This window comes from Lycorma delicatula, chromosome 1, assembly GCF_047948215.1.
Source record: "Lycorma delicatula isolate Av1 chromosome 1, ASM4794821v1, whole genome shotgun sequence".
NCBI classification, from domain to species: domain Eukaryota; kingdom Metazoa; phylum Arthropoda; class Insecta; order Hemiptera; family Fulgoridae; genus Lycorma; species Lycorma delicatula.
The window spans coordinates 232671405-232691223 of record NC_134455.1 but is presented as its reverse complement, the minus strand read 5'-3'; the positions used below and the strand labels follow the sequence as shown (position 1 = coordinate 232691223).

Sequence of the window (19819 nt, the reverse complement as noted above, 5' to 3'; positions counted from 1 at the left end):
TTCTTTTCATACATCTTAGAAGAAAACATTTGATGTGGACACCATATGACTTCCTTCTACGCCTATTAAATTACATACACACATTTTTTTTTAAAATGAAGAGTACATAAAATTTTATTTCATTAATAACTTCCAATATTTTTTCATATTTTTCTTTTAATTGTTAATATTGAATTATTATTTATTATTAACATTTTAAACATTTTTTTTTTGATTCAGAGGTTAATAATTAATAAATATATAATTTATATATAATATAATATATATATTAATAAATCAATATATTTAAATTAAACAAAAAAAGTTAAAGAAAAGGAGATGAAGTAGGATTTGAACCGATGTGCCTTCACTTCTAAGATCCAAATATTTCATTAATTAGACTTTTATTTGGCTATAACTCTGGAACCAATGAAAATAATTACCACTTATGATATTTCCTTGGAAAGCTCTCAATGAGCGCTTATTACTGCAGTTAAGAAAAAGTCCAAAATCCAATTTTTTGGGGATTTTGGGCTTTTTTGGAGACTTTTGGTTCAGTCGATTGAAATCAAAAGGGAAGGGGCACAATTAGATATTACAACAGTCCTAAATCCAAAATTTCAACATCCTACGCCTAATCGTTTTTGAGTTATGCGAGATACATACGTACGTACAGACATTATGTCGAAATTAGGCAAAATGGATTCAGGGATGGTCAAATTGGGTATTTCCGTTGAAATCTGAAATTTATCGCGATCTCATTTCCTCTACTTAGTACAACGAAGTAAAGAAGAACCATCCAATGGAGAAAACAGAAAATTTGTATTTGAAGTTGATAATCTATAAAATAAATGCCAAACTTTATGTTATTTTTTCCATTCAATATGATTTTTACTTATTCTAAGCCATTTTTATCAATTTATAATAACAACTGCATATATTGTTATGAAATATTCATTCATCTTTAATTACTCAACTATATGAAATCAACTGAAATTGAGGGTTTTTAACAAGTATTTATCACGGGTTAAATAATTATTTTCTGAATTTAGTGGTAAAGTAGCATTTGCTGTACATCTTTATGAAAAATTGCTATGCTGAACAATGAAAAATTAAAACTAGTAATCGTAGTTTCATTGTCATAATAGGCATACAATTTATAGCCTCATATTTTGGTTGGGCAACTGTTTTTTAATGTTTTTATTAATTTTTAAATACTTTACTAATGTTTTGATTTTATTTTAATCTTCAAGCAAAAAATATAAAGGTCAGTGTTTTTTCTTCAACAAAAAATAGGCCAAATAATTAGTTGTTTCTATTAAAACTTTAAAATTTTTTAAACTCTTGAACCCATAGACTGATTTTCACAAATCAAATTGCTTTTTCCATAAGATATGTTCTTGACCAATGTGATATTGGATTTCCATATGAAACACGTCTAATTTATTAGACCAGTACAAAAAAGTTTACTGGAGGAAGAAAAAAAGTGATATGGATTCAGTTATATACAGCCTTCATACCTGTACTTCGTTTTCTTTATATTATTTTAAAATTAAGGATTCTAATTTAAAATTAACTCAATAATTCTTTCTATTTTTTTAAATGGGTTCTATTTCTTTAAGAAAATTCAAAAATCCTTTTTTATCTTTTTCATAGTCACCTTATCTTTACTTTACATTCATACTGAAGTATTATGTATGTAAACACTCTTAACGTATTTTTAAATATGTTTAGTTATAAACAAATTAAAGGAAAATTATCACCCTTTATTAATTTCAAACTTTCAAAAATAAGATCACCTTTTTTATGTAAAGTATCTTTTGGGTTTGTAATTATTTCAATTAATGTATAACATATTCCCTCCAGTAAACTGTTATTATATTTACAAATACGTACGAGTATATAAACCTTGTCTCACGCAACAGTACAGCAAACCAAAACAACAGTATGATGATTCTAATTTAATTTAATTTAGCGGAATACATCCGAGAAAAAACAGTTCTTTTTAACACAAGTAAAAATGCTTGTAATAAAAAGTTAGAAAATTGTAAATAATGATATATTTACCTTAAATATAAAAAAATTAAGAAAGTATGTTACGTTATATTAGAATTCCATCAAGTAAAACAGAAAAAATATTTGTTACCTCAATGTATTTCTTCAATACTCGATAAGCTGCTGTCTGTTGAACTATTGTCCTATTTTCTCAAATTTATCACAATATCTTCAATAATATTTTCATAGAAACTGCCCGCTTCTCATCCTTTTATTCTCTTTTAATTACAAGTTGAATATAATTTTTCCAAGCATCTGCCTTCACTCTATTAACACTTTCAATAAATGAATCTTTTACATCATTTAACTTAAATGTTTGGTTATCATTCCCAATGTAGCCTTTGATTTGTGCCCATATCAGTTCTATTAGGTTAAAATTAGAATGGTTAGAGGAAGGTGCAACACGACACAATTTTTTATTTATTTTGCGAGTTCATCTACTTGATAATGAATATATTCTTGTTTAACTGATTTTACTATTTTTAAAAGTTGTACTTTTAACACGTCTTCGGTGTACAAAATTTTTATTCGTTTTAACCATTCGGCAATTTCCGATTTTCAGGTCGAAGCGTTTTGAATTCTTTCAGTTTTCGGGCAATGATACGGCGCAATATCCATTACTATGACGGATCCTTCAGCTACTATTTTGAAATTTTCTTTTAAACTACTGCATAAAATGGTCACTATTCATTTAATCGTGATATTCTTGAGCATATCTGGATTAAAATACCCATAAACCACCGTTCAAATACCCATTTTCACTTCCTACGTGGGTTACTGTTTTACTATTACCTTTTCCGACCGGGGTTTCACACCAGTTGACAACCTTTCATAAAAGTGTCTTTTGGGCTCTTTATTTCTTTATCTACCGATACCTTTTCCCGTACATGACCCGCGTTACCTAAGCTTCATGTGGATAATAAATTGTCTTACCCTCTTCACGAAATCGATCACTTTAAATTATTCCCTACGCCATGAAATAATATCTTTGCGTTCAGTCAATAAAGAATTACTTTTTCTGGACGTGAAACAAAGATTTATTGATTTAACTTTTTATTGATTTTAGTAATTCTAGAAAAATTTGAAAGTTCGGAATTAGTATTTACGGGGTTTAATATTTTGTTCAAGTTAGGAAACTTGTTATTGAAATAACATGAATCAACTTTTTTCTAATAGCGATTTTAATAAAATCGCCCAACTTTCAAATCATTTTCATACGCTTTCGAGTGTTTTAGGGCTAACATGTTTACCATCAATTTTGTTTCTCTTTATTATATAAAAAATTTTTCTTTCGCTAACAGCATTTGCACTGCTTGCTTTTTGAGCAATGTCTCTCTCTGACTGCAGTTTCATAGTTATTTTGTTTTATGATTATAAATACATTGCTGATTATTAATTTTTTTTTACGTAGCTACTTAAGGGTTTTCTCGGTTTATGTTCACTATAAAATCACTCATTGTTAAAACCCGATAGGGACAAAAATACAGGTAAATTAAAATTAACGAAAATAACACTGAATAAAACCGTTATAAAAATGAACTATAAAACTGTATCGTACCGTACAGAATAACTCGATAACAAAGACTGAATACTTTCTTTCACTGAACTGAATAATGATGTGAACATTACAAATGATGTTATCGTTATATTATGTTATTAAATATCAATAAAAAAGATTCAACAAGATTTTTAATTGCTTATCATCGGCATGCCATGTCGCCAGACAGGTGATAGCTTATGTTACAGTACATTATTACAACATATAAAATAATAATTGTACTTGCACGTGGGAGAGACAGAATGACTCAGCCTAGACTACTGAAATATTACTCATACAACCTGAATTCAAATTTATAGGTGCTGTACGTGTCGTGAGACAAGGTTTAGTTAAATTCAATATAAATATTCTTGATTTCTTTTGCTTGCTTTTTAAAGTCTCTTTTTATTGTGTTTCTTCACTGAGACTAGGTATTCCAATGGATTAAAAAGCGATTTGCAGTAAATTAAAAGGCATTAGATCAAAAGATATGACAGTAATTTGTCAGATAACCTTAATACCTCAATTTTGTACATCTCAACCATTTAAACTTAAATATACTTTGCATGTGTATTTCCAAACCTGTACACCAAAAACTTGTTTAATTAGTACTGCCTTAAATAATTTTTTCTTTCACTTGGTTGCATTGGTCATAAAATTTATCTGCTGAAAGCTTTTGAAATCTTAATAAACACTACAGTGCTGGGTAATCAATGTTTTTATAACAGATTCTGTTTTTATGGTAAATGATTTTCTACCATTTTACTTAAATGGCTTAAACTGATATACACTTAAGTATACTTAATACAAAAAAAAAAAAAAAAAAAAAAAATAATAGGAATGGTATACATATTTTTTTATAACTTAAAGTTTATATTTTTTGTTCCTTAGAAAGCTAGAAAGTATTTTGTAATTAATAATACTTATAAATTATCTATTCCCATTACTGGATAAGATAGCTGTGAGAAAAATTATAATGAAACTAAATGACCACTATGTGGAGAAACAGTTTCAAGATAGAAGAGTATGGCATGACCATCTTTAAACAAAAAATCTCTATCTCTTGTTTGTATGTAAAATTAAGATTAATGAAAAAATTATTGTGATTAATTAGTAAAGATCCAAACTAAATTTGATGGAATGCGCTTGGGGTTCTTTAAAAACATTTGCAATGTTGGAAGATTGTTGACTTTGCAATGCTTTGAAGCATAAAATAGTGCAAAATCATGAAGATAACAAAGGAGTTTCTATTACACAGTCCATAGCTTCCAATGTATGTTTGAAGATGCATTTCTTGCCTTCCATTTGGATTTATTTCTGGAAAAAAAGGCTGTTTTCTTTGACCAGGACAGAGAAAAATTTCAAAAATGATATTTCATGATTGAAGTCAGCCATGAAATTTTTATTACATGACTCAGTAATTTTTATTTCTATTTTGGTACTCAACACATGTTAATTTTAATTTTTAAAAATTTTGTTAGGGAGAAGAAAAAAAAATTGCTACCTTGTCTTCATGAGGACTAAAATTTTTTTCAGTTTTTTATTTCCTCATTAATTGAATAATGATATGACTGAATTATTTTGCTGTCAGTCTCTGGATCAGAAATAAGGCCTTTTTCTTTAACTTCTAAAAAATTCTTGTCAGAAGGATGAAATTTTGTTAACATTTTGAAAAATATTCAAGAATATCTTCTCTTTCTTATATAAATGAAGGGAATTGTTTTTTTTGAATTGTAAGTAGCCTGCTGCTTAATTTTAGACAACATTTGGGGGAAAAAATCACTTACTTCTCTTCTTTAATGAATAATTTATAAACATTTTTTATTAGGTATATATGAATAAGTTCAATAAAAAATAGAAGAAGCTGTAAAACAAGTCATGTGTAACGTTTTTATGAATTTTCACAGATAAGTTCCATGATTCTAAAACCAAACTGGTTTTGTTTTACGGAATGGTATAGTGTCTTTTTTATTCTTTGCTATGCTCTGCAATTAAATATCACTTACTTTCAGACATTAGGTAGATTATCGTTTATTAATTTATTAATTATATTCACTTATAAAAATCTAAAGCAAATAAAAAAATTTTAAAATCTGAAGCAAATATAAAATTTAACAATATAAACACAAAATTAAAAGATGTAAATATAATATCTTACCGCGTCAAATTCATCCTGCCTTTGCATATGATGTTGAATGAATTTAACGTTATGAATTGCTTTTTCCAACTCAAAAGGATATTTCTTTCTAATGGTGACATCACTGAGGCTTTCATCTAGCCCAACCATGGACGGTAGTCCGTTGTATCCAGCGAGCAGACCGCTGAACCTATTCATTGCACCAGATGCTGAGGAGTAAAGACCATTACATCCCCCTGGACGTGGAGGAAAAAGTCTTACAGAATCAGGTGATGATGTACCTGAGGATGATGGAGGAGCTGCTGAAGATAAATTTGAACGTTTCTGGTTTCTCTTACTTGGAGCTAAATCGGCTAAAAGTTGCTCTGGAACTCTCATTAACAAAAGTTTTGGTAACTGACGAATGAAAATCTTACGTACCCAGGAAGCCATCTTATGCGTGCTTGGTTTACGGTAATGAACATTCAGTACCATGATTGTGATAACAACACAAAGACCAACAAGAAGCATTGTAAACAAGAGATACTTTCCTAACAATGGCAAAGCCAATGATGTAGATGGGATAATTTCTGAAATGAGCAAAAAAAACATTGTCTGTGACAGTAAAATTGTTATACACAGAGCAATTTTTTCACCAGAGTCAGCTGGCAAATAAAATACTAGGACTGATAAATAAGAAATACCTACACATGGTACTATTAGATTAACAGTGTAGAATAATGTTTTTCGACGAAGTGTAATGTTGAAAAATATATCTGAAAATGAAATGAAAGATAAGATGAGTGCCTGAATTGTCAATTGTTTATTATCATTGTGGTTATAAAAATAAAAAAGTTAATTTGTTTTTATTGAAGTATATTTAATATTTTAGGTATCCAAGCAAATGTTAACTTAAAAAGAAACAACTTTAGTAACTGTTAGATATTCATTCCTATTAAGAGGTAATCAAAACATAATTAATTCTTCCAGTATTTATTGCTTTAGTAGTAGATCAAGACAAAACTGTTAGTTAGAGCTCTTTTTGTAGAAATTGCAATTCATTACTGAGGTATGAATTCAAGGTTCTATGAATTTTCTCTTAAAATTATGTCTTTACATTAAATATTAATAAAAACAGTTGCAATTTGAAGATTTTGAGAGGCATACATTCTTGAGCTGCTCTTGATTGCTACTTGTAAATTCATGGAAGTCAAATATTGTCTAAAGATCATTATAATTATTGAGACCTGTTAATTTTATTGTATAAATGGATTTGTGACAGCTTTGTTAGCTAATTTGGATTAAGTAACAGTTTTACTGACTGGAATTTATGATAGTTGTGTATAACCTCAGTAAATGTTTCTCACTGACACTTACCATACTTATTTTAATTCTGTACTCACTTAGCTTAATATAAATGGACCCTATGTGTAGTATCATGAAATTTTCTTTGTGCAGGATGTACAAAGAAAATTCTCCACACAGATTGGTACAATAAAACTTTATATATTTTTACCTCTTGAATAATACCCATACAGTTATATATACTATACATAATGTACGTGATCTTTATTATATATAATAAATTTATTATATAAGTATTGTAACAGTTATTAAATATGTAGTGTCACCTATACTGACTATTGAAATGGTGAAACTTTTTGCACTCTTTCTCTCTCAGTTTTATGTATTCTCTTTAATGATAATTTTTTACCATTAATTCTGATTTATTTTCATCAATAACTGTATAACTGTTAGGAAATTTATTCAAGAAAAATGCATCAAAAAGACTTTATAATTAATTAAAAATGTTATGAATATTATTATGATTATTTTATAAAACTGAATTTCTCTATTAATAATAATAAATTAATATACACGATAAGAATGTTACAAATTTAAAAAAAATTAGAATTGTGTGCTGTATTTATGTAACTTCCCTGCCTTAACTAAGCTAATACAGAATTATCCTAACAATTTCTGTTATGTGTGGGTGGTGAATTAACTTTTAAATATCAACGAAGAATTATTACTCTTTTGGTTAAAAAATCATATGAATTCTATTTTGGATGCAATAAAGGACATCATAAGAATCCTTGGGACTCTCAGATCAGCTGTAATTCTTGTGTACGTTTACTAACCAGCTCACTAAGTGGGAAGCTGTGACGTAAAGTTTTGGCTGTTCCTAGAAGAATGGTGAGAGCCTAACTTTTGTAGCACATAATTAAGGTATCACAAGTAAATTCAAGAAATCTATTTCATATTGTAGTTTTCCTTCTGCCATAAGACTTATTTCATGTAGTGAAGATTTACCTGTTCCAGTTTTGCCAGAAATATGGAATTTAGAAGAAAATCTTGAGGATGAAGAAGGCTATGGTAAATTAGAAAGTAATGAAGAAAAGGATCTATATGAATCCACATTCCCAAGGTGACAGCACTGGACCTCAAAACTACTCCAACAGAATTTAATGATTTGGCTCATGATCTTAATTTGTCTAATATGCAGTTACTGGTTTCAAGGTTAAAAAGCTGTAACCTCCTCAAAAGTGGCACTAAAATATGTTTTTTTTGTGTTAACAATACATTTTTTATTATTTAACATTTAATGATAAAATAAAATAATAAGAACGTCATTTCTAGACAGGCCAGGAAGTATCTTACTTCATGCTATCGACATATTTAACTCAAACCTACAGGCTCAAGGGAGTCCACTACTTGTACACCAACTACTTGTTCAGTTCAATGGCCAGCCAGAAAGGCAGCTGTCCATTACACAGCAGCGAACACTAACACACTTTATTCATGTAAGAATAAACAGACAAGATTTTTGAAAGCATGTAACCTCCTGCTAAAAACATCAACTTCTGACCTCTCATTAATCAAATTAAGGTCATCTAAGTATCTTGATATTGGTGACAGCAAAGAGTGCAACATATGTTTCAATAGGTTATGTCTTCTACTGGCAACGTACTCTGTAACCCAGTAGAGTACTCTGTAACCAGCAGAGTCAAATCCACCTCTACATAACTGTTGATTGCTTTAAAGAGGAACACATTTTCCTTTTCTTGTTCAAAGATACAGTCTCAATGTGCCTGCAATCATCATCATTTGAGTCATGATGCAAGGCTAGTCCACAGCAATGTAGATTGAACAGGAATATTTTTTATATCGCCTCTACCTGTTTACCCAAATAATACTTATTACTTTTCCACCCCTCTGAACAGTATTCCAAAATCAATCTTACTAGTGCTTTATACATATATATGCAATAGAGACTTACAACTTTTGAAGTTTCTAGCCATCCACAAATGTAATCCTAGGTTCCTTCGAGCCTTAGAAGTGATGTTATCCATGTATTTTGAGAAATACAACTTTGAGTCAAAGTTAATACCTAGATCACAAGCATTATCAACACGACAAATCACCTTATCATATATTTTATAGTTGTATTTTGCAGGCAGAGTTTTTCTTGAAAATGTCATGGCAACTGTTTTTTAAAAATTTAATTCATTTCATTCTCTGACGCCCATTTCTGTACTTCATTAATGCCCAAATAATCATCAAAGCTTCACTTTTGCACACAGCTTGACATCATCAACAAATGTTATCAATTTTGACCTTATGGTCTTGCCCAATATCACTGATAAACAATATAAACATCAGTGAACACAAGTTGGAAACTTGAGGAACACCAGAAGTTGGTCTATATTGACTGGATAAATAACCAGACACTTTAACTTGAAAAGTCCTATCTGTCAGATAGGATTACAGCTATTTCATTATATTACCTGTAACTTCATAGTACTTAATCTTACTGAGAAGAACATTATGTGGTGCTGAGTCAAACATTTTAACAAAATCAAAGTAGATCATGTCATCTTGCTTGCTACTTTCAATTGCAGGTGCCAAAACTCCAACACTAGAAGATATTTCATCACAAGTCAACTCCCCACCAAAAGGTGTGTTGTCATTTCTAGGGATTTTAGCACATCCATTACAAAGAAATTTACTAAACCCATTTAGCACATATATATATATATATATATATATATATATATATATATATATCAAATTCATCAATTTCCACATGGACACTTTCAGGGTGAAAGATTTTACCACATGAGCCTTTGCAGGATAATCTCTTCTGCTTGACAAAAAATGGTTTGCTGCAACTATCACTAACACAAAATATCTTGGAGGGAGCCATCCCATCAAAATAATACACAGACCTATATCTAAATATTAAACTCATTTAAAACTTAACACTAAATTAAAACTTCGAAACAAAAATAAATTAAAAACTTCTTGTAGCATATAGTTTCACAGTATCTGTAAGAGAACAACTCAACCTGTGGCCACAGGTGAGAGAAAATGGGTTCTTTCCCTGACCTGTGTCAGATCTATTAGATTTGACCTCATGATCTATCTGATTTGAGGGGAGGTAGTAATAACTGGACCGACAAAGTAAGTTTGGAAATAATTAAAAGAAATGACTGAATGAGGTCAAACCATGAACCGTTGGTTCTTTTAGCCATTCTGTGGAAAAAAATCAGAGAAAATAATTTCCAATGATTTATCTGGCTGTTGCTATTATTACTATTATTATCATCTCTATCAACACTTCTCTAACCAATCAGAGAATTTAAAAGTACAATGGTTAGTGCCAGAGGCCAAGAAGTGATAATAATAATAAACAGAAGTAATGTAATAATAACAAACTAATAAACAATTCACATATTATTTGAGAAAAATATTTTGTTTAAATAATTTTAATCGTAATTGTGAACAATTTAAATTTTAATAAAATGATTGTTAATAAAATAATTTCTTCCTCACTCTCTCTCTCTCTCTCTCTCTCTCTCTCTCTTCAGATTTTTTAAATTAAATTCCATCAATTTTTTTAATTATTAACAAATATGTTTAAGAAAAATATGATCTTAATTAGGCGAAATCTCGAGATGCTGAGGGGGTAATCTTGCTCTACAGCCTCACTCCCTTGACCTTTTAAGTTGAAAAGTTAATGGCATCAATGCCCCATACATAGATATAATCTAACCAAGTTTGGTCAAAATCGGTCCAGTAGTTCTGGATATTAGGTTATTAGGTGATTTAGAGGTCAACACCTAGTACACACATGAACATTAACATCGGGAAAATTTCCATCCGGTTTTTTGTATTCCTTAGGTGTCAAAACGTCAAATGCCGTGAAAAATGCATCTGTCCAAATTAGATCGATTACATTACTTTCCCTTCTAGAGATATAGCGCTAGACGAGAAAGTAAGAAATAAATAAAGAACAAAGATTAAGGCCCATCTCAACTAGGGAGGTGTTACACAAAATCAAACAGCGGGAATGCTTGAGGAGATCCAGGTTTTGACCTAGTAATTCAAAAACTGTTAGTTATGCTCCCATTCAAGACCATCAAGTCCATCATGGACCTCTTCACTGGTATCCTTCGGTCGTCATATTTCCCATCAAAGAGGAAGGTTTCTCATATAATCATAATTCCGAAGCTGGGTAAACCTGCGCACGAGGTGTCTTCCTACAGGTCAGTAAGCCTCCTGACGATTCTGTTGAAGTTATTTGAAACAATTTATTTGAAGGCTGTGGTTAATGTTGGAACAGGAGAAAGTTAATTCGGATCATCAATTTAGATTCAGAGGGGGCGTTCAACTGTTGTTCAATACTACAAAGCTGTTACTGTCATCTCACAGTGCCTGGAAGAAAGAAGATTCTGCTCAGAGGCCTTCTTGGTTGGGCAACAGGCCTTTGACAAGATTCAGCTGCCTGGTCTGCTCCATAAGTTGAAACGCAGCCTTCTTTAACCATTCTAATCGGTCTTACGGAACCTATAAGAGTGCTTCTCCCAGGTGAGATGCAACAGTGAGTTATCTGGATTCTTTGATATCAAATCAGGGTTTCCACAAGTCTTAGGACCAGTCCAATACTTGATTTTTACTGCTGCGTACCTTCCAGCTCTGGATGATGTCACTGTTGCCTCGTTTGCTGATGATAAAGTGATCCTGGCCGGTGACGAGGACCCGCACTTGGCCTCAATGAAGCTGCAATTGGTGTTATACTTGATCGGCAGCTGGCTAGCAAAATAGAGGATAAAAGTAAATCCGAATAATTCAAGTCATATTACGTTAGTATTGAGCAGGGGTGATTGCCTTCTGTTGAAGTCCACCTGTTGTTGTCCAATAAAGTTTAATATACAAGGTGATTCTAACATCGGTTTGGACATGTGGTAAGACATTTGGACATATGCATCTACGGGGCATGACATGCAAAAGTAAAAAGTTGAGGTTATACAATGTTTTCAGAATAAGGTGAGATCCATTGCAGAGGTACCTGCTTGGAACGAGGAAATTAACGACTATCTTGATCGCCTTATGTTCATTATGAGATCAAATGGTTTGGTTTAAGTTACAGACAGCGATTATACAGTCATGTGAACTTTCTAGCAGTTAACCTTCTAAACAACAATCTCCTAGGTGCAAGATCCTACCTAACAACCAATAAACCCATAAACCCTCTTGTACTTGGTGTTAAATCGCTTCCTTTGTTGTATCTTGTAACCATTATAAATTCTGACCTAAATTTAAAATTAAATTAAATTGGGTTATGTAAATTTGTGAATTCATTTGTATTTTATTTTATAACAAACTATTTTGTTATATGAATTTTTTATATGTCGACGGACGATATATTTGTTAAAAACGTAAAAGTTAAATTAATAGCAGCATCATTCATTTGTTATTAAATTCTTTCTTAAAATAGAATTTTACTTTAAAAATATTATTATTAAATTTGTAACATGTTAAAATGGGAGAACTATGTGTAAAATTATAATTAAAGCTAATCTTGGATTGGCCAATTCTTTAGTATCATACGTATTAGTAAGATATCTTGTTAATTTTTGATGTGTACAAGTAGTTATGCAATAGTGGTTCTACGAATGAACCTAAGTAGACAATTTATGGGATTTTGAGTCAAATGTGTTAATTATCATTTTCTTTATTTTTATAAGTAATATTTATCATTCATGGTTGTTAGTAATATTTTTTCATGTAATAAAATTTTTGTAAAATTTGTGAGAACAACATATGCAGCATAGTCCTAGTACATTATTTTGGAAATCTCAGCTATTTTTAGTACATTTTTTGTTAAAAAAAAAAAAAAATTAAATTATAAATTAAAATTTTTTGTGTTATTAAATTTGATGTTTTTTAAAAGGTTTACAATTTTGGTAAAAGATAGCGGAACTAAAGCTTACAATCTATTTTTTTTAATAATGTTGTCTTTTTTGATTTGTTTTTCATAGACTATTGTAAACTTTTAAATTATTTTGATCCCAATTAATGCAAGTGTTTTATATATATATATATATATATATACTATAATTTACTTGTGGCTTCTTAATCGGTTCAACTGTAAATACACAATTTGTAAGGCAAAAAAAAAAAAAAAGATTAAGGAAGGTTGTGTAAAAATTTTATTGATATAATTTACTAATGCAACCATTTTTTATATAATTAAATTTGTAAAGTTTAATAAGAGGTTACTCTCATCTGTATTTCAATAATTAAGAGTACAAGCACATAATGGGGTTTAATAAAACGTGTATGTGCATATAAGCTGACACCAGTAACATATGAAATACACCACATAACAAGAAACTGAATTAATTATAATAATGCCCACAGGGTAGGGTATGTACAATCTTTCAGTACTTTTGGGCAAGTAATAGGTCAATCACTACCTGCTTGCACAGCTGGCATGTCATATAATTTATAATTACAATGGAACAGGTGGGAAGGAGATATGATTTTGAGTCTCTCAATAATATTTTCAACCTGTAGTGACTGTCTTACTACTTCTGTTTAATAATGGAGGAATCGGAAGCTTCGGTTTAGAAATGATGCAACCTTGCATGTTACTATCATCTCTCTAGGTGAAGATAGACTTCAAACAAAAGGAAAGAAACTGGGTAGTAAAGAAAAGGAATATGAGATCAAACAATTTTTTTGTTGGAGCCAACAAATCATTCCAGAGTCAGATAAGCACAGGTTACCTGCTTTATTGTATGTCCTATACATCAGATTCATTTTTCACCACACTAACATTTTTGTTATACTTGTATTATAATAGCCATCCAGTAACTAGTCAACGACCCTAAAAATCATTTAAAACTGAGGCAGAGTTATAGTGGGTTTTCTGGTAAGTTCTGGCTTCAAAAATTAGGAATCAAGTTAAGTATTTTGAATTATAGGAAAGCTCCCATCATATTTCTAAGTAATAACTGGAATTTTTTCCAAAATTCACTAAAACTTGATGCAAACAATATTACCACTTCAGCTTGGGTTTAGTAGCAAGTTGGATTACTTCACATTGAAAAAAACTTATAAAAGAAAATATTATAATTTTTTAAATATAAAGTTTATTTAGAGAAATTTAAAATTACTGAAACCATTTAGAAGATTGTCGGAAAAGTATTCACCAGTTCTTTGAATTTTTATTATTCCTACTTCTTTTCCATAGAAACTATCCTTACAGTAAAACTGTACTTATTCTTGATACTTCTTTTTTGAACTTTATAATGGTGGCTTAAACTAAGCAAATAGCTTCTTGAATGTAATAAAAAGTACCTGGGTATGGTTCAGCGCAGCAAGGATAATATTTTTCATGCCTTTCAGCTGGTACTCCAAGTATATCCCATTCAACGCTAGGATAATACTCTCTGAGATCAATTCCGACTTCTACCTTATCTTCACCTAATTTTTGATTAATGTGTTTAAGATCGATCTGAAAAACACATATAAAAATACTTTATTAAAAATTGTGAAAAATTTTACAAGAGAGCAGAAATATGATCTTACAAAAGTTAAGAAAATCTTTCTTAACAGACTTAAAAAAAAAGAGGTTATGTATTCCACCCGTATAATTTTTTTATGTTCGCGAACAATTTTTTTCTTAATAATCCGATTGAAATAAATATTTTTTGCAATCGACGCAGCTGCTTTTTTCGGTGGTAACATATTGTTGAAAAGGATCTTTAGACACAATAAATCGGTCTGGAAATAGACAAAAATATATTTTCGCCGTCCGGAGGGTAGGTTAAAGGAATCCTCCTTTCTCAAAGCATTTCCAATTGGCCAGTTGTAACTTCGCCAAAACGCAAGTTATTTAATAAATCAATGAAACCACATCATTTCTTCGTCGCATTTTTAGTGTTAGCTCACAAAATGAAAACTGATGCCACAAATTTATTTCTGCTTTACACCAAGGAGGTTGAACAAAACACCAATGGCCTTTGACTCGAGGTAACTGTATTATATCAATAAAATGAGCACATTAATTCCGCCGAATAACTTATCGTTATTAATCAGAAACAGAAAATTATGAAATAATTATTTAAAAAAAAGGAACCAATGTCAAAATGGGCTAAAAATTAAGAAATAATTTTGTCCAAATATTTAATTAATTCCTCGGAGGTCCGATTTTACAGTGTCAAATGCACAGAGTCGCACAGTCTCATGAGTACATATGATAATATCTCATTACGTGTAAGGTTTAACTGATCTAAAATATACTGTAAAATTTGATAAATAATTAATGCCTTAGACACTTTTTTGAATTGGCGCCAAACTGCATGATCATAATTATGTGGTACTTGAATGGACCTATAGGTGGCGTATATAAAAAGACGTAATACTTGCTGATGGAAAAGTAATCAAAGCACATAAGTATGAATTCAACTGATGTAATATCGGTATTAGTTTTTATGAAGCATATGTATATAGTATTGTAGAACAAATTCATATTATATTCAGAAAATCATTTTGAAGAAAATTAACATGGTTTGATAATTTATACTCAAAATTCAAAAAAAGTGATTCAAAGAAGTGTCTAAGGAATTTATTAAGTATTTGGAGGAAATTATTTCTTATTTTTTAGCCCATTTTGATGTCGGTTTTGTTTTCTTTAACCTTAGAACCCTACACTTATTTTCTGAGAACACTAACCCTACACTGGGTACTGGGTGCCCCAAGAATAAAACGAATGATTTACGTATTAGAAACCAATATTTATTGAAATAAATAAATAAATTTGGTTCGCTTCAAGTTGCTTCAAAGTTATTTTTCATCCTAGTCTAACATTTTATGATAAAGAAAAAATAATATTGAAAAACCTACTTTTTTGAAAAATTTCTGCAATATCTTACTTTTTAAGGTTTTTTACTGATTCTCATCTCTAAATTGGCACGAACTGATATGGTATGACTTTTACATACAGACATCTTACTCTCAGTGCACTTAATAGCGGTTTTCATGTCCTTGGTTTGTGGATAAATGCAGTACCTTCTGGCCCTTTGATTGTCTACTTCTGACTGCATTGGCACTTGGACCTGGGTTGTTCTGCAATGGCAAGTTGGATTCCTCTTCAAAGTGTAGGCATTTCTAATAGTTGAACCTATCAAGGTCTCATTAGGTCTCCTGCAAGGGTAAAAATAAATTCCACTCTGGGTTCTGGAGTTATATAAATATATTGTCTTTGTAGATTGTGTATGCATTCAGACAAGTACTGTTCAGTATCCCATGAGATGGCCACTGTTCAGTGACAATCTTCTTGTCTTCCTGCTACAAGAACACTGAGCGGAAATTTGGTCCAATAAATCAACTTCACCTTTAGTTTGATTATAGAAGTGGATAACCTCGATCAGCTTAGATTTCTTTTGCATAGATTAACCCTGGTGCAAATTGGACAGGAGGATTACGTTGTTATTTTTCTTTTGTGTAAAAATACCATTGTCAGTCCTTTATGAAAAGCAAACATTGTTGTCTCTGCTGATTTGGATTGCAACATTTCTGCTGGAATTTGAGGTTTGTTTTTTCCCAGTATTCCAGCCACTGTTAATTTAAGCTTACTGAGCATATAGTTGAAAAGTGGAATAGAGCTCAACCAGTTATCTACTATAATATTTCTGTTACTGCCATGGATAGGTTTTGATAATTTCTCTACAAAAAACTGGCTTGAGGTTGTCCTCCAGTGACCATTTTTTTCCAGTGTAAGGTATGGAATTGACCAAATATCCATTAGAGTTGCACAACATGACCAACTTAAACCATATTTAGCTGTTTTTTTTTTGGAATACACATCTGAAACTAGCATTTTCCTTGGAATGTCAGAAGGAGTTCATCAATACTGTTGTATATATACCTTGTGTCTACAACAGTAGGTGCCAGGTGTGTAATACACTTTGTAATGTTCAATAAACTGATTACAGATGTTACGAATCAGTGCTAGAGGGTCAATATCTTTTTGAGAGTTAACATGTCATCAAATCTCAATGTACTAACCAAAAATTCAAACCTTGCTAATGCCATTACAATTCTAGTAACACAAAGGTCCTTAGTTTTATGCCAAAGAGTTTTTAGAGATGTATGATTGTGATTTATCGCTCAAAAATAAATTACGAGTCCCAATAAGGCTCTAATTTCTTTATCAGATTTATCTTTAGTAAAACTGATCATTGTATTTTTCTTTTTGAAGTTCTGTTTCTTGATTTGTATAATTCATAATAGCATTAATTATGATATCATTTATAAATAATCTGAACATATTTGCAGCATTTGTAACACCAATAGCACATCCAGCAGGTCGGAACCTCATTAAAGCTATGTTTCTTGTAGGTGTTAGGCTGGCTTTTCTTGGAGGTTTTTGTTGACCATCTGTATTTATTTTTCTCTAATAGTAATTTTTTCTAGATATTTTTATACATTCTGGTAAATTATGTGGTGCCTGGTGTAATTCATTTCCCTCTTCTTCACTTATTGACATGGCTTGTTCTGCATTAGAAGTCCCAGGCTGTAAATTATCTTTCATAATCCTTCTTTGTTTTTGTTTGTGAGTTGAATTAATTTCTGGTGAAGCTTCTTCATCTTCATCTGAAAGAGGAATTTATTCATCTTCTGGCAAAACATCATCTACTTCAACTAGATCAATTTCATCATCGCTATCCGAATTTTCCTTGAAGTCATCTTGATGATTTAGAATGGAATCTGTCTGATCTGCACAGTTCAACCACCATTTCATCATCACTGAGTACTTTATCCATTATTGTCACATCAACTCTTAACAAAATTAAACAAATAGCTAAAATATGACAACAAAAAATACGCAAACAAAAACTTACACTAACACTACACTGGGGAATTTAGTGCCTCAAACTGGTTTATGGCAAAAGGGCAGTGCATTATACCTGTGACTAACATGGCAACTGAAAGAATGTGAAGGATAAAGAAAAGTTGTGGCAGCTGCAGGTAGTAAGGGATGCCAACACAAACCTGTAGCAGAAGGAGAATGCTTCTGCTGAGCATTGAATGCTCTTCAGAGCAGTGTCAGTGTCAGTGCCAGTGTAGGGTCCTAGGGTTAAAAATAATTATTTACTTTTAGAAAAATATGATATAAAAATAAATTGTTTTTGTTATAATAAATAAACATTATTGATTAAAAAAAAAAAATTTAAATAATAATTTTTAGTAAAAAATAAATAAATTAAATAAAATTTTAATTCAATATTCCATGAAGTAACATGATATTTCAATATTTTAATTATGATTTATTGAGAGAAAAAATATAATCAAGTCAGAAGGAAGAAAATAATAATCTCCAGTTATTAATATATATATTAATAAAGAAAAAAAACATGTAAATTTATTTTCACATCTCATGTAAGGGATAGTCTATTCTATATACAGCAAGGTTGATGGGAATTCAAGATCTACAGTCTGAACTCTTCTCCATGTTTGCTTTGGGTTGGTGACTTGTGTTACTGTGTCACTGGGCCCCCTCAAAGGGTGTTTAACGAGAGCCAATCATGGCAGGCTGGAACCTATAATTAAGTGTACCAAAACAGTACTTTAATCCCTGGTTCTCTTAAATTGGAGGTCAGTTTGCTTAACTTGAAATTGAATCAGCTCGTTTATTAGTATAGTTTGAATATCATGCCTTTTGCTGCTATGACAGGTAGACAGAAGGTAATGTGAAAATTATGTTTTTTTAACTTTGGGGGTCAATAGCATCTAAACCTTTTTAGTAGTAGTTGATTCTAAATATATGTCCAAGAATTTGTGACTAACGTGGGTGAAGAGCTGAAGAGATCAGAATTTATTTGTTTGCTCATAGATATTATCAATCCATCCCTGAGGAGAAATGTATTTTTCTTAAATCCCTTCTTTGACTTCTGCTGTGCTGAAGAGGAAAGTATAAACCTGAAGGCTGAGGTGAAGTTATTTTGCAAGGGATAATGTTTTTAGTTAGTTAGTCACTAAGAGAGTTGAAGGGACTTTTAAAAAATTGCTCTATTTTACAGCCAGAGGAATAACTATGTTTGTAGAAGTCTAGTAAAAGATATAAGGAATAATACTACAGGCTCCACTATTCCCAATCTTAAAGCAGCTAAAAATGATTATGGCACTCTTAACTTTACAGAAGGTGTGATTTATATTCATTTCCTTATCTGTATTAAAGATGAAGTTTTAGAAGAACAACTTGCTCAATGATGCATGTCAGCTATTGAGTATGAGAAGGAACACTTACTCTATCTTTATCACCTCATATTCTGACTTTCAATAAGCCTATGTTACACTAAGCCTTTGTATTGGAATTCATCATTTTGGTATTTGGGGATATGTTCAATCATTAATGTAATACTTTAAATGCCAATTTTTTGTGCAAGAAAAGCAATGTTTTATTTTCCTGCAGACAAAATTTCATGACAATGAAGCTTCATGGAGCGATTACTCTGTATGCATAAGCTTTAATGGACAACTTCCCTGAAGGTAAAGGAACTGTCCCATTTTAAAACTGAAGTTGTTCTTGATTACATCAATGTAAAGAAAATTGTTGCTGCCCAAAAATCTGATAATGGATTTTTCATAGAAGCTGACATCAAGTCCTATTACTGCATCACATTTACATCTCATGGGTAGTATTGAAACAAATTACACTGTTTTCTGTTTTGGATAAATTTACCACTATTATGCTTGAAAAGCCTATATAACTGAAAAGCACAGATATTCCATCTACCATCCAGCTCTGCTAGTAATCAGGAAAATTCAGTTGTAGA

At 30.9% G+C, this 19819-nt stretch overlaps 1 protein-coding gene across 1 annotated transcript in view; it reads right to left on the bottom strand.

Moving 5' to 3' along the window:
- The window catches only part of nAChRalpha2 (nicotinic acetylcholine receptor alpha2), a 299616-nt gene that overhangs the window by 11114 nt on the left and 268683 nt on the right, over nucleotides 1-19819 (bottom strand). Inside the window, exons 5-6 of the mRNA XM_075374216.1 lie at nucleotides 14337-14493; nucleotides 5730-6463 (exon numbers count right to left, since the gene is read on the bottom strand). Of these exons, the coding sequence (XP_075230331.1) occupies nucleotides 5730-6463; nucleotides 14337-14493 (891 nt within the window). The remainder of the gene's footprint in view (nucleotides 1-5729; nucleotides 6464-14336; nucleotides 14494-19819) is intronic.